This window comes from Leguminivora glycinivorella, chromosome 13 (genome assembly GCF_023078275.1).
Source record: "Leguminivora glycinivorella isolate SPB_JAAS2020 chromosome 13, LegGlyc_1.1, whole genome shotgun sequence".
Lineage (NCBI taxonomy): Eukaryota > Metazoa > Arthropoda > Insecta > Lepidoptera > Tortricidae > Leguminivora > Leguminivora glycinivorella.
The window spans coordinates 7,396,679-7,412,971 of NC_062983.1; the positions used below are offsets into that span (position 1 = coordinate 7,396,679).

The window sequence follows — 16,293 nt, forward strand, 5'->3', positions numbered from 1 at the left end:
TGAAATCTAGTACAGTACATAGTTCTACATAAATAGGTACAGTCGACACCGTTAATTGCTCATAAACTTATGCAAAGAGTAAAATATGCAAAAAACTACACGATCTGTTTACTGATAGGAAGATCACCCTTTGTTACCTCTGTAATTGTTTTTTGTTTTTTCTTGTAGGTACTATGTAAACTTTTATTAAAAGCCTGGGACTGCGGTTAAGAGAGCGAGGTGGGGGTCCACGGGCTGGCTCATACCTGGTCCACCAAATATCGTTGGCAGTGCAGCGTGCTAATGCAGCCAGTATTTTTGGGACTTTTGCACCGGGCACATGTCGTCTTGGGGATTAATGGGAGCGTGTAGGTATTGCTAGGGTTTTGGACAAAGCTTTTTGCGGATTTTATCATGTACATGTATTTTTGACGAAGCCTGTGGTGGATTATTAGTGATTTAGTTTCTCTCAAATATCGGAACATGTCTCGATTGTCAAGACATTGCGTTTTCCGATATTTGTGAGAGCTTTAGCAGTTCCGATATCTCTGACGGGCGACTGTACAGTCAACATATCAAAATCCTCGGGGACTGTAGAACCCTCTCACAGTAAAAGTTAAACTGCATTCTATAGTGAATAAAGCACGGTGTCAATACGATAGGGTTCTAGAGTTGCTTGGGATGCTAATTGGTTGACTGTACTGCTGAAACATTGTTACTGCACAGTGCACACATTCTTAACTGATCAAGTGATCATGTTCATGGGTGGATCTAATGTTTTATTTAAGAACACAACGATGGTATAGGTACAGGGCATACCTAATCGATTAAATTCCAAGATTCTAATCGTCCACTATAGAGTTTGCGTGGAAAGAGAAGAGTCGTGAATTGGAAGGGATCCAATATTTTCTGCGACACTGTCTATTCAGAGTCGATTTCCTGAATCCAAAATCCCTTTCACATTCATCCGTATTTCCCCACTCTTACCGTCCCTAAGCCTCATTCCTCGTAATCGTTCATGACACGCGGTCTAGTTGCGGAAGCGATAGCCGCCCACGCATCCGTCCTTGCTGCTCTAGGCTAGATAACGCTTGCGAAACATTGCCAAAAAGTGAGGAAGTGCCGTGGGATGTGGATTGCCAAGTACAGCTTCCGGCCCTATAGTAACCCTTTTAATCTATGACCTTTTTAATAGAAGCTTTCGGCCACTTTCGGCACTCCTCGGACTAAGTGCGTTTTCACATTATCCGATCCGATATCGGATGTCGGACCGATATCCCATACATTACAGGCGCCATCTTGGATTTTTTCTATTGAAATCCTTCCGACATCCGATATCGGATCGGATAATGAGAAAACGGCCTAAGGCGATCAAATATATGAAAGAGGTGCGTTCCTACGCACACAGTCTATGTTCGTGTCAGGTAACGCGTAGCCAGCTTGTATGAGTGAGATATGACAGGCCGACTGGTCGCATTCTTGACAGGCGGTAACTACGAGCTGAACGAGGCTATGAGGTAACCATGAAGAATAGAGAATAGAGAATAGAGGTATCCTTGAGGTAACCAAGGGCGGGTGAGCGGCACTCTTCGCAGGGAGCGGGAGTGGCCATAAAAGTACCTACCTAAAACTAGGGCGTACTACTATTCTTGGGATTTGTTGCCAAGGCGGGCAGCCTTAATGCGCAGTGGCACTATGTCGGTATACGAGTAAAGCAATGGAGAATTTCTCAACAAGCTGGTGGAAAGTAGGTGAGGAATCTGGGCTACCTATAGGTGAATAGGTATGCGAGAATCTCGTTTTTTTCATTCAACTTTAAATGAAATCTTGCACCTAACTCCAACCACCTAGATCCAAAGTGAATCCTGACCTCCGTAATGAGCGATCCAGATCCTGCGCAGCCTCTTGCCTGTCACTGACTTGAAGCTGACGCAGATTCGCTGCCACACTGACCTCCCAGCGATACCTGGGTCGACCCCGGACGGCCACCAAAGTTTGCACCTACTAGTGAGCTTACCAGCTAAAGTCACATTTGGTCCAATTTTATGGTTGCAAGCACAGCAAGCATTCCAGCACACTCCAGGCCAAAGGCAAAGATTGTTATCTTTAACCTGTATGCAGGCTTTTCAAAATGTCAGGTTACGATGTCTTCATGACAGGGATGTCATAGCATTGCTATTATGCTATTATGAACTATGGAATTTAGAGTTCATGATTACCTCTATTCTTCATGATTATGGAGTATTGCTGTGCTTGGAATGGTACATACAAATCAAGATTTAAATTAGCCAATAAATTATAGGAAGGTATTTGGATTCCTCAAACTTAATAGACCTCAATAAGAAGACCTTAATATAAAAATGTTTAGAATCGTTAGCAGACGTTTCTGCTTAATAAAAATTAACTCAATAAGAAGCTTTGTAAAGTTGTGTGTGAACTTGTGAGTCTATGATGCATTTATTTTGCCGGAAAGAACAGTTTTGTGAGTAGCTGCTAACTACTACTGCAACTTCTACTTTCTAAATATATAAAAGAAGAAACTGACTGACTGACTGACATATCAACGTACAGTCGCAACCGCTGGTCCTAGAGATTCCAAATTTGGCACGTAGGTTCCTTAAAAGATGTAGAGAAGCACTAAGAAATGATCTTTCAAAGTTCACCTCCTAAGGGGGTGAAATGGGGGTCCAAAGTTTGTATGAGAAAATGGATTAATTACGTGGGCGAAGCCGCGGGAAAAAACTAGTTGTTGTATGCGAGTAAATTGGCTATACGATCAAACCACGCGTTTTGATTTTGACTAATGTATGTTTGGGATTGTAGAGTTAGAAGCTTGCCTCTACGTGAGATCTATATAACTTTTTGATAGGTCAGCCTTAGTCCGTTTTCACATTATCCGATCCGATATCGCATGTCAGACCGATGTCCCATAATTAACGCCGCCATCTTTGATTTTTTTCCTTTGAAATCCTTCCTACATCCGATATCGGATCGGATAATGTGAAAACGCACTTATGGTCTCGTCTTGTCAACATTAATTTGTATGTGTAGATAACCAGTGAAGCGTCTTAGATTCTATTAGAGGCGTGTTCCGGTATTTTCAAGAGCTTTCCGCGTCTCCGATATATTTGATGGCGATTGTACCTATCATTAGCTTTCATAAAGAAATGAACAAACACATGTTCATATCAGGAACCACCCTATACATTTTACAAAATTCGCAAAAAAAATGTTTTCGTCGTTTTCAAGAGCTACCCTGATAACATTCTGTAATGAACATGTAATTACGTATGCTTCAGTAATTTTGCAACACATTTTCATATTTCGAGTCTACTCATGTAACATTTCCGGTCGTTTTGATAACGATTTTAATGTCAATGGATCCATTTATCATTTTATTGTAGTACATACTATTAATAGGCACATTGCTATCAAATATATGTACTACATATGTAGGCACGTGCCTACGTGCTTACACAAAATGAGCCTTGAGAATTTAAGGAAAGTTAGCGTTTTATAAAAACCTTATAGCAAAAAAAATGGCCGTCGCGACGGGGCAGAACTAGGTAGTACGAACTCTACATTATCCCAAAGTTTCTTCCTTGAGAAAAGGGTTAGTTTTAGTTTACTAAGTAGTCCTTAAGACTATTGCTATGCCCTAACAGGGTATCATAATTTGAATATCATCCTATGTGAAATGAACATGGTTGCAATAAAGAATGATATGATATGATATAGGTCTGGCGGCTGGGCTCTTAGTCAATACGACACAATGTACCCATTTCCCACAGTCGACTTCTACGACACCCACGGGAAGAATGGGGGTGGTGAAATTCTCAACCCGTCACCACACGGGTAAAAGGGGGTTTATTTATATTATTTAGAGAAAGAAAGAAGGCAAACCCATGTGCTTTCAGACACGACATGTTTTAGTCACATTGTAAAACTACCACTTCAACCCACGTAATCTTAGGATTACATTAACTTCGGTAGTTACTTCGAAAAGGATGGCAAATCTATGTAAATATCAACTATCTTAGCAATAGTAATAGTATGGACTTTGGATTATGTCAAATGGACTCCTTTCTAAAGAAGAATTTTGTGTCATTAGCTCTTAAAATTGATTGTGTGTTGTAAGATACATTTCACCAAGCTTATTTTAGCTTGGTTTCCATGTTAGTTGTTCGTATCTATCACGTTGAGTAGCGACCTCTCTCTGTAAAAAGCCTGGCAAGTGGCAACTAGGATTTATGACCAATTTTTCTCAGGCAACCTTATACTACTTTATTTGTAATGAAGTTGGCCTCATTTTAAGATTAGCCCGGATTGGATAACAAAAGGGTGCAACTACTACCATCAACTTACCTGTTTGACAGCGGCTGCCAGGTCTTAGGGACCAAAAAAAGGTAGGCAACTGAGGTGCTGCATAATGTGTATAGAGTACACTTTCTACTGGAGTTTGTTTCATTTGGTAAACACGTCGGCGAAATTAGTTAAAAATATAAATTTTTCAAAAATTAAAAAAATATATTCTTGACCATTTTTATTGAGGTTGCCATAGTAAGATATGTTCAGAAACTTATTCTATTTTATAAAATATTATTTTCATCTGGTTAACACGTCGGTGAAAATCGAGCTTAGCTCGAGCTAAGCGTTAGGAAACCTGCATAAGGTTGTAGCTATATGTGGAAGTACAGTCAACCAATTGGAACCCTAGGCCACTGTAGAACTATGTCATAGTGACGTTATAAACCAGATTGTAAGAAATCTCTTCCTGCGTGTCATTTTGGCATGGTTGTAGAGTGACCTAGGGTTCCAATTGGTTGACTGTACCAAATCCGCATTTGGCTAGCGTGGGGACTATACCCCGAGTTCTCTCACTCTTGAGAAGAGGCTTGTGAGACACAAGTGGGGCCTATTTAGGCTCAATTATTTTTTAATACTACGTCGGTAGCAAACAAGCATACAGTCCGCTTGATGGAAAGCGGTCACCGTAACCTATGGACGCCTGCAGCTCAGAGTGTCACATGCGCGTTGCCAACCCATTAGAAACTTGTACACTCTCTTTTGCGTTAAGTACACAGCAAAAAGGAGTGTACAAGTTCTAAGGAGTGTTCGGGTTGCCGACGACACAAAGGACAATAGATGGAACAAATTAGTTATTTGTTTTGTGTTGATGTTTTAGTAATTAGTTATTTGTTTTATTTAGAGTAAGAAGAGTCCACCCCATGTGCTTTCAGACACGTTTCAGTATTGTAAAACCCACACCCACGTAATCCCAAGTTATCAGTCACGTGTTCCCAAAAGCTCATTCAGTTTTCAGGAGTGGGGAGTGAGGCTGCGCTCGCGCCGGCCCCCGTCGCAGGCCACAGTCTGAAGCGCGCCGGCGCGCAAGGTGCACGGACAGTGAGTGTGTGTGTGTGGCATGCTGTAAGGCTCAACATGGGGTGTTTTAGTTTGAGGTGAGTTTTGGGTTAAGATAATGTTGATTTTTTAGTGATTAGATTTATTGTAATTTTTAGGGTAGGTTATTTAATTTTTAACAATGTATTTCAGCTTAGAATATGTAAATATGTGTAGATTATTTATAACTTACGAGTATCTTACTTATTTCGTAAACTTTAAGATAATTATCTATTTACTTATCTGAAAGTTATTTATGATTGTGGTCTTAATTTTTTTGAAAATTATATGTAAATTTTTTATTTGTTAATCACAGTAATATGAAAAATGTTAATGATTTTTTGATAATGATGGATTTTTAATGTCCTGAAATATCATCAGCGCAGCCGGCGTTTTTTGTAATCGATTTTTGCGCGATTTATAATTGGTTACAAATTAAGCTCTTACGATTTATTTCAAATAATATCCAAATGACAATAATTTAGATAAATAAATGCGAGTTTAATTCAGAATTTTGAAGTAAACATTATTGTTTTAATTATGATTATCATGTTCCTGATTTATTGAAGAAGCAACGATAAAATGGAAGTGTTGATTGCAAATAAGAATTTGAAAGGCGTTATTATAATTGCAATTCTTAGTACAAAAATATGTTTTAAGTGCTTAATAATATAGCACTATTCATTAAATAAGTATTTCAATTATTAAGTTTTTGCCATTAGGTAACTATACATAAGGTTATCTAAGTTCTCTAGTTTTCGTAATAAATAAGTAAATCTTGTTCTTGTTTTCGTTTAGGTACCTAATTGTCCTTAAAAATACTTAGGTAGACAAAAAATAATGGTTGCTTTCTGAAATTACTATCTACCTATCTCGTAATTTTTACGATTCGAATGGTATACTATTTTTGACTTGTTTAATCAAACTTTTTAGCAAAAACAATTCCAGTCCTAACGTTATCGTAAAACTTTTAATATCCAGCCTATGATCTGAAGATAACTTTACTATGTTTACAGACGATCCTCTATTTCAGTCTAATTAATGACAGGTCATTCACCCCGTTTATTACTTTTACGAAAAGCAATTTCGCGAAATTACACGGGTAAGGCGGGTACGGTGTGGAACCTTGTCGAAGTAAATTCTGTTCAATGCAATCACTTGATTTACGATCAATGGGCCGATATTTGAACTTCGACGGTTTGATTTCGTGCATTCCGATCAATACCTACACGAAATCGTACTACATATTAGTAATACCTCCACTAATATAAACGTGGTATTTTTTGCTCGACTTGGCGAGGGCACTGCCGTGCCTCACATAACCACACAAGATAGTGGTCAATCAATACCAATGGATCCCGATTTCTAGCGAAATCAGCGAATAAACATTAAATAAATTGAATAAAATGAAATGAATAATATTTTCTATGAAAATAATTAAAATTTTCTTAGAGAAATCAGCGTATCGAAAAAATCAGCCCTTAGGTTATTTATTGGTTTAGGTTATGCGCCTTTTGGTCATTTTGGGGAATCTTTTCAAAAGTTTTTTGTTCTTACGTTATTCATATCAATTCATATTTTGAGAGGATAAAATCAGTAATAATTATCGTCCAAAAAGTATCTCGTAAAACTTGTCCAAACCGACAAAACACGTATATTTCTAAAAAAAAAAAAAAAACAATTTTTAAAGCACTTTGCGTAGATCCGAATCTCACGCAAATTGCTATAGCTGTCATGTCTGCCGAAGGCCAGAAGTACCACGAACTCTTAGCCTTTCCTTCTCTATCTACCAATACAAGAGCGATAGAGAAGGGAGATAGCGAAATTTCAACTTTCGATTTTCGCTTCCCTCAGGATATGGGGTAGGGGGGAGGCAAACTGGATCCAAGACTTTAAAATAAAAAGGCCAGATTAAACTAAACTATTGTTCCTTTACGGAGGAATTTTGTCGCTTCATGCATTCATTCATTGCAGGTTTTGTACGAGAAGAAGGGGTAGGGTTGGTACTAAAGAGATAAAAAATATGCAAAAAATATGAACTAGATTAAATCGCCAGTGTTTTTAAAATAATATTAAAAGGGCAGAGCTGTCTTTTTCTGGATTATTTATATCAGTTGTTTTTTCAATAGCTGCTAACGTTCAGGATAGTATTTTCACGTTAGTTGAAGTGCTATGTGACATACCTATCAAATAGTGTTAAATTTGTATCACATAAGGAACAGCGGGTCAATTTCGACTGGCGGCAAATGCAACTGATTTCTTGGATACATGTGGAATTCAATAGTGTAATAATGAAAAAAATATATATAAATTACAATAGTCTCGTCGAGATTTGCCCCGCTTTACCTTAATTATTTTTGTAAAAACTAAGCTCAAATACTGATACATTGATAAACGTGCCCATAAAATTCTTCAATTCTTTTTGTGATAACATAATTATTATAAATATTGTATTAATTAAGGATTTACTAAGCACATCTTGATGTGGCTGTTTGTTTACCCCAATAAATGGAAAACAAAAGAAAATCTCGGTTTGATCAGTGAAATGCATCCGGTCCATAAGACTGTTAATTATATCATCAAGAATGTGAGTCTTACCAATTCACAAAATAAATGCAATCTTTAAAGATTTTTGTACCAAATCAAAATACCAGTTTAGTACAAATATGACAGTTTGGGTAGGTATTGAGATAATATTCGATATTTTAATATTTTTTGGGTTAAAAAACACAGCTTTAAATTTAAAATTAGCCCCGTTATCAGCACATCCTATATCCGGCAACCCTGAACAAGCTGCGTTTAATTAAACGCTTAGATTTAGATAACTAACCCTATTTTGTTTCAAGCTAAAACTTATTCTAACATGTTACGATTAAGTTTAATTTTGAACGATAATTGATACGGTATTGTTTTGCGAACAGTAGCCTGAGATATTCCAATTGCTTACATATAAACACGGGGTCTCAATAAAACAGGCCAGATATCCTTCTACAATAATTTTCAAAAGGGAGTACAAATAAGATTTTGTCTTGGGTGAGAATTGACTCATGACCTGGATAGTCTGGATAATTAATTAATTGACTTTAATTTACTTGAGCCTTAAACAATTACGGAAAAATAGGATGGCTGTTTATACCTGTTTTGCCAAAAAAAGGACCCATTTTCTAAAATGCGGTTAACTCTTACTCGTAAATCAAAAATTGAGTATGCGACGTCATCCTTTGGATATCGAACAAAGGAGCGTTGTTTTAATTTCGGGCCCTTTTAAATTCTACAAATAAAATTTAAAACGAGTGGTCAATTAATACCAGTTGATTTCAAATGTCGGCGGCCAAAGAGCGTAGCCGTGTTTGCATAGAAAATCGGCCCTTTCGCCAAATGTTCACTGTAATTTTTTTTTAAAGAGCTCTCGTGACAAATATTATTTACTGTAAGTTTGAGGTTTCTATCTTTTTTATTTTCTGAGATATGATTTTTTTATTAATTTACATAATATCCATTTTTTTCAACATTGGCTAATGCGATTCACTTGAACTTTTGGGACAATAATATACATGTAATGACTCACATGTTCTAGCAATAATATTTAATAGTGCCGAAAAAAATCTTGGCTTAAAGTAAGAAACAAATCTTCAGTATTTTTTTCTCGCTTTTTAGAAAAGCGACACCTATAGTTCTTTGTCAAGTAATTGCTTATATAAAGGCCCGCAATATATATTTTTTTCAAAATAATCCAGGAGGTACTTCATACTAGAAAATGGAATAATAAAGGATACTACCCATACCGCAAACGAGCTACACAGTAAATAGGTGAATTTTAGTCGCAAACCTCTTTATTATTAACAATATTGGTACTGGAAGATTGCATTCATAAAGGTATTACGACTAAAATTCACCTATTTACTGTGTAGCTCGTTTGCGGTATGGGTAGTATCCTTTATTATTCCATTTTTTAGTATGAAGTACCTACTGGATTATTTTGAAAAAAATATATGTTGCAGGCCTTTATATAAGCAATTACTTGACAAAGAACTGTAGGTGTCGCTTTTCTAAAAAGCGAGAAAAAAATACTGAAGTTTTGTTTCCTACTTTAAGCCAAGATTTTTTTCGGCACTATTAAATATTATTGCTAGAACATGTGAGTCATTACATGTATATTATTGTCCCAAAAGTTCAAGTGAATCGCATTACCCAATGTTGAAAAAAATGGATATTATGTAAATTAATAAAAAAATCATATCTCAGAAAATAAAAAAGATAGAAACCTCAAACTTACAGTAAATAATATTTGTCACGAGAGCTCTTTAAAAAAAAATTACAGTGAACATTTGGCGAAAGGGCCGATTTTCTATGCAAACACGGCTACGCTCTTTGAAATATAGCTTTTCACCATTCACCGAAAAAATGCAACTCAGGGTACGTAGCCGAATGGCACAAACACTCACGAAACGAAACTCTCGTAGATAGCTATCTCTATCGCTCTTGCGTATTGGCGCGAGAGAGCCAGACTACCTTTCGCGGCGTTTAGGTTTCGTTTCGCGTCGCAGAAATGCCATTCGGCTACGGCACCAGGCCCCGTAGCCGAATGGCATTTCTCCGACGCCAAACGAAAGCGATACGCCGCTGGCTCTGTCGCGCCAATGAGCGTGAGCGATTGGCACAATCGCTCACGAAACGCTCACGAAACGAAGCGCTAGTAGATATCTATCTCTATCGCGCTTGCGTATTGGCGCGACAGAGCCAGCGGCGTATCGCTTTCGTTTGGCGTCGGAGAAATGCCATTCGGCTACGGGGCCTGGTTACCATAAGGCAGGCCAAGTCTCGCGACTCTTTAAGCGTTGGGATCGCGTCCTGCGCCTGAGTCGGGTTCGTTGTGATTTCGCTTTCAATTTCGGCGGTTGTTTGTTTTTGTGACGCCGGTCCCGTTTGCTGTCAGACCGTTTCTTGTTCGCCGGAGCCGTGTGGGGTAAAAACTGTAAAGAAAGTCCAAAATATACGCGCGCGTACCTATATAAAATAATGTGAAGAAGTCGATAAAAACAAGATTGAAAAAAATTATAATTAATGCCTAAAATTATTTCTACGTACTTTCTAAGTTATTTCCTAAATATTAGCATAGTAGGATAGTACCCACATGAGTCTGGTTTCTTGTGTTTTTTCTTTCAATAAGATTTTCAGGAAAATATAAATGCCTAAATTAGACATATTCTTTTGAATTCATGAGTCTAGGTTGTTTCACACAGAGCATTAGACTTGCTTTATATTTGCATAGTAGGAATGCACCCTGCGCCTGAGTCGGGATCGTTGTGATTTCGCTTTCGATTTGCCGTAACAATAGCATGCGATGGAACCTACATAAAATAATGTGAACGCGATAATACCAAGACTTTTGTATTGTATTTATTTTAAGCATTTTATCATCTATTAAGTACATATGTGCTTTTGAGTTCCTTAAAAATTTCGAGGTTGCAGTAGCTAATTTGTACTTTGTGCCCTGCGCCGGAGTCGGGTTCGTTGTCATTTCGCTTTCAATTCGGTTGTTGTTTGTTTTTGTGACGGCGGTCCCGTTTGCTGGCGTCAGGCTCCGGTTTCTTGGCGGACTCGTGCGGGTTCTGCGGGGTAAAAAAATGAATGGGTGACGCGCGTTTTAAAGGACCCTTCGGGATCATAATTATTTGTATCTATTAAGCACTGGTTATTAGGATATTAATTGACATAAATAGATATAAATCCATACTTATTACTTATTTACTTATATAATATTATAAATGGGAAAGTGTGTGTGTCTGTTTGTTTATCCATCTTTCGCGGCAAAACGGAACGACGAATTGACGCAATTTTTTAAGAGGCCTTATTCCTAATAAAAAGACAAGCGTTTTCCACAAAATGTAACCTTTTTCATTCAAAATTATAAAGAAACTATTAATGATTATTAAAAAAACTGATAATGTTCCTAAAATAACATATCTTAAGCTAGATAATCATGTGATAATATTCAAAAATATGTCTTTTTATTCTTCAAGGATATTTGAAGGGATGGAGAGCCACATAGGCTACTTTTTGTCTCTTTCTAACCCTCCACTTCTCTAAATGGGGGGCAGAAGTTTGTATAGAAAATTCTGCAATTTTCGAATATAACGCGAGCGAAGCTGCGGGTAAAAGCTAGGTACCTAATAACATAAATCTTCCCATGTAGTTTCACGTTTGTACCTATTTAATTCCCTTTTATTATCGACAGGTTTAATTACTAAACATACACTTATCTCAAATGTCGTAAATATCTATGCCTACATAGGTATCTACTTAAACAATTTAAACAGTATTATACCTACAGAATCACTTGCTACTAAAATACATGTACTTACTATCAAAAACAACACAACAATAAGTAAAAGCACATAATTATTTTTAAAATCGGGACTTAATCGCGTATAACTACATATTAAACTGACCTCCAACGTTTCAAGGACGGCGAAGGAAGGAAGGAAGGAGGATAATATCGACAGTCGTTAAATCGAATATCGTCAGTGTTGTATGTCGACAGAGTAACATCCCTAGTGCGCAAACAGTTCAAGTTGATAATCAAAACCAAGTGCGGGTAGTTCGAAAAACTCGCGCGGCTGTCAGAAGGTGTTGATGTCATTTCAAGCCAGTTTTCTCCGAGACCACGGGGACAACGCCGTCCTTGAAACGTTGGTGGTCAGTTTAATATGTAGTTATACGCGATTAAGTCCCGATTTTAAAAATAATTATGTGTAATAATCGTGAAAGTTTAAATCAGTGAATAAGTAAAAGCATTCAATAAAGCGTACTGTAAGCTCAAGAAGTTACCATTTGATAGGCCTATTTATGTAAAATTATCCTACATTATTACAAGAAAGAACTAAGTAGGTACCTATTAGGTATACGTTGTTGATTGTGAATTTTTACTAATAAAAGTATCTTGTACAGTCGAGTTCATAAATATATGTAAATTTTTTCACCTTATCTGAAAATGAAAATGAAATATTTATTTTTCAAGTAGGCATATTACAATGCGCATATGAACGTCAAATAAAGCTACGCCGGCTCTAACCCTACGCCTCAGCCTCGAGAAGATTTCAGTCCCCCTTCAGTTGGGAGGGGGGTATCCACTATGGGACCGGCAAGAAACACGGCGAGCCACTTCTTTTCAAAACATTACATCTTATAATTAACATGCATGCAAGATACAATTTAACACGCAAAAGTATTCATCAAAAAAAAAAACTCGTTGCAATAAGATGAAAAAATGTACACATATTTTATGAACTCGACAGTAAATAAAGAGGTACTTAGTAGGTACTACTTTGGTAGCTCTGCAGGTACAACTTATTTCCCAACACAACGAAATTGATTTCTAAAACTGCAACATACAATAACCTAACTTGCTAAATGGCATGACCATTTGTTACGTCTGCGACTCAATGTATGTTTTCTAGACAATGGTACAAAATGACTTCAAGAAAGTTGAAAGCACCCCTTTCGCTGGCGCAAGTCCGAGTAGGTTCTCATCCGTTCGGTAATAACTTTAATTTCACTAATAACCGGTACGTAATAGATATTTCTCCTATCTACATTGTAGTCTTAGGGCCGGTTGCATCAAACTCTGTCACAGTTAAAGCGTTCTTATTTTTTACAAGCTTTTATTCAACTTGCCTTGTTAGTATGTTGGTTTGGGTCAAAACGTAGAATCTAAATTTGACCTACTTCCCGGTTTCCGATTGCGCTGAAATTTTGCACACATATGTAAATCACGTGACAATGCAATAATATGGTATCATGAAGCTGATCTGATGATAAAGCAGAAAGTTGGTCATAGGAACTCTGTTATGAAACGTCGCATCCCCATCGAGTAAGGGGTTTTTAGAAACGTTACGGAGAGCAGTAGATGACTGTTGAAAGAAAGGTGCAGTCGGCGATAAAATTTGTTCAATCATTTTTTGCAAAAAAACTTATTTTTTGTATGGGAATTTCCATGGACTTCTGCTGCGTGACGATGATGTGTCTGTCAAATTTGGTTGATGAAACTGGCCCTTTGTCCTCTAATATATCTAAGTTTCTCCCAAAAGTTCCTATTGTGTTATTTCTGACCAATACGGCACGAACTTGAAACCTTCAATAAATTAGGGTTTATTTTAAAAACCAGCAACGCACTTGCAATCCCCTATCTAATTGCATGTGTCTGCGATATGCTAACCATCGTCTGTCGTATTTGCCTCTTATATCATAAGGGTCACTTGCACCACTGAAAATGGAGGGTTAAACCGAAGGTTAACCCACCATTTTATATGGAATTTGACAGTTAATAGCCCACTAACCTTGAGTTAAGCGGGTGGTGCAAGTGGCCCTAAATAATATAGTGATTCAGGCAGCTGGTATTTTCATAGTATGATTCGCGAATCTTCTCCCCGGAAGCGCTGTGGTGGAGTGGAACTCATAAGCCATGACGACCATGAAATAATGGCCTAACGTTTAGCGCAGTCTCTTATTTTTTGCCAAACTTTTTACAATTCTTATCAATGAAACCGGCATGTTACGCAACGTTTTTTGCTAGAGATGCGCGCTTGCGTAAATTACTAGCCTGTCTGGTCTAATGTGTGAGTCCTGCGAGTGTGTGTAGTGCTTTAGTCTAGTGATTGTGGACCTCCAGGCGAGTCTGGAAGCCTGGTAGCGTAGGTACGAACAAGTCAGCTTAGTCTTAGTCTGTGTAGACATTTAGTTTTTGAGATGTGACCTAGATTTGCTTAGGTTTCTGCTGCCCCTATGTTAGAAGCTGTTGGAATTGTTCTGTGCCTCTGTCCAAGATGCCGTATATTCCACGATCATTCATAAGTATAGGTACACTTATACTCACATACACTTAGTCTGTCAATAGAAAAAACCGGCCAAGTGCGAGTCGGGCTCGCGCACAAAGGGTTCCGTAGCAGCAAATATAATAAACCAATAACTTAACCAAAATTACAGTTAAATCAACCTATCTCAAAAACTATAAGAGATACTTTGATCAAACCAAAAATCGTTGAAAGAGTTAATTAGCATGCATCACCTCTATTTTTTTTAGAATTTTATACCCCGTAGTTATAAAAATAGAGGGGGGGGGACATACTTTTTACGACTTTGAGAGCTGATATCTCAAAAACCGTTCACTTTAAGAAAAATGTTTTTTAGAAAACTTTATATCATTTTAAAAGACCTTTCCATTGATACCCCACACGGGTATGTACATCGAAAAAAAAATTTTCATCCCTCAGTTACATGTATGGGGGGCCCCACCCCCAATTCTTTTTTTTACTATTTAGTGTCATAATTTTGTAGCGGTTCATACAACACATATTCCCATCAAATTTCATCACTGTAGTACTTATAGTTTCCGAGTAAATCGGCTGTGACAGACGGACAGACGGACAGACGGACAGACGGACAGACGGACAGACGGACATGACGAAACTATAAGGGTTCCGTTTTTGCCATTTTGGCTACGGAACCCTAAAAAGCGCGATATTCCAATTTTCTTGGGATCTACCCTTCACCACTGGAACAGTATATAACTCATTCATTTCACCCGTATAATGCCTTACGCTTTAAAGTCAGGAACAAAACGGCAACTCATGTTTAATTTATAGCGATAATCAAATAATTAGCTAAATGTTTATCAAGTTTGTCTTCAAGTACTTCTTGTTATTGCATACTTACACATATTTTACAACCTTGCACAACACAGTAAGTTAGAAAATAAATCGTAAATCTTTCAGCAAGTCGTTGGCACCACATTGCAACCATAATCTGAGCCTTGACAAATGACCCTTATAAAGCTGACCTTTTGTAGACTTTATCTTCTCAACAGTAAGTTTTATATTCAATCTATTATCTGTGTCAAAGACGGTATGGTAGTGATGATGGATTGCTAAAAATAACATCTTCACGGCCGTAGTATCCTGGTACGGGCGTTATTATTTCTTAGAAAATATGGGAGAAGCGATAAGGTGCTTCCATTTTTCATTTATCTCCATTATCAAAGGACGTACAGCGAGCAGACGGTCTACGCTTTGTTACAATTATTGTTGGCTATTCTTTACCATTGTGATAATCTTACACGAAACACCAAAGAATGACCATTGTTCCTATTATTCCTATAGGTCATTTTTAAACCGAATTTTTATCATTATTTGAGATAGTTGTTACTAATTTTATAAAAATCACTGTTCCAAGTAGGGCATTGAATCTTTGGCGTTCCAAGAAATCCGTCCAATCGTCAAAGGTCAAAGACAGAACAGAGCTTAAGAGCTAAGGATACGGTTTCCCCCATTTTCTTCTGCACTTCGCAACGTCTAATTTTTCATCTTTTATAAAACAAATAGCTACTATTTCCTTACATTTACTTACTTCGCCGTCTAAGCCAGTGAATATTCTACAAAATAGCGTAAATAAATAAAGAATCCGATCTGACCTAGGTCCAGCAATTAGCCTATTCGCTTTTATGAATGGGGGAGATTTTCCTGTAAGATTCCCGACACGTTTCGGAGAAGTCGTGTTTTAAACCGTGGCTCGTTAATGAGCTGAGTGTGGGAATCGTTAGAGTTGTGTTCGATAAACTGGCGTGGGCGGCGTATGGTCGGGAGAAACATCGATAGATTTGTACTTAAGGGTTGTTGGTCTTCTCGTATAAATACAAAAAAAAATCAGAAACATTGCAAAAAGAGGAAGTTTTGAGTTCTTATGTAAGTTTTTAATAGTTTTTCAGTTCAATATTCCGTCATGTTAGAAATAATTACAATTTTTTTTTACATATACTTTCCTAAGGACGCTGAAGACCTGGCGAAGTGTTAGAAGAATCGGAAAGCGGAGTCTAGCTCTGGGCTGGTTTGACAACTCTAAGTTGAGTTGAATCAA

General features: G+C 37.4%; 1 protein-coding gene across 6 annotated transcripts in view; it reads left to right on the forward strand.

Moving 5' to 3' along the window:
• The first annotated feature begins 5,333 nt into the window (after nucleotides 1-5,333).
• LOC125232967 (papilin-like) overlaps nucleotides 5,334-16,293 on the forward strand; it is a 179,117-nt gene continuing 168,157 nt past the window's right edge. For all 6 annotated transcript variants that reach the window (XM_048138820.1, XM_048138825.1, XM_048138821.1 and 3 more), the window contains exon 1: nucleotides 5,334-5,441. In XM_048138820.1, coding sequence (XP_047994777.1) covers nucleotides 5,422-5,441 — 20 coding nt within the window. In that variant the 5' untranslated portion in view covers nucleotides 5,334-5,421. The remainder of the gene's footprint in view (nucleotides 5,442-16,293) is intronic.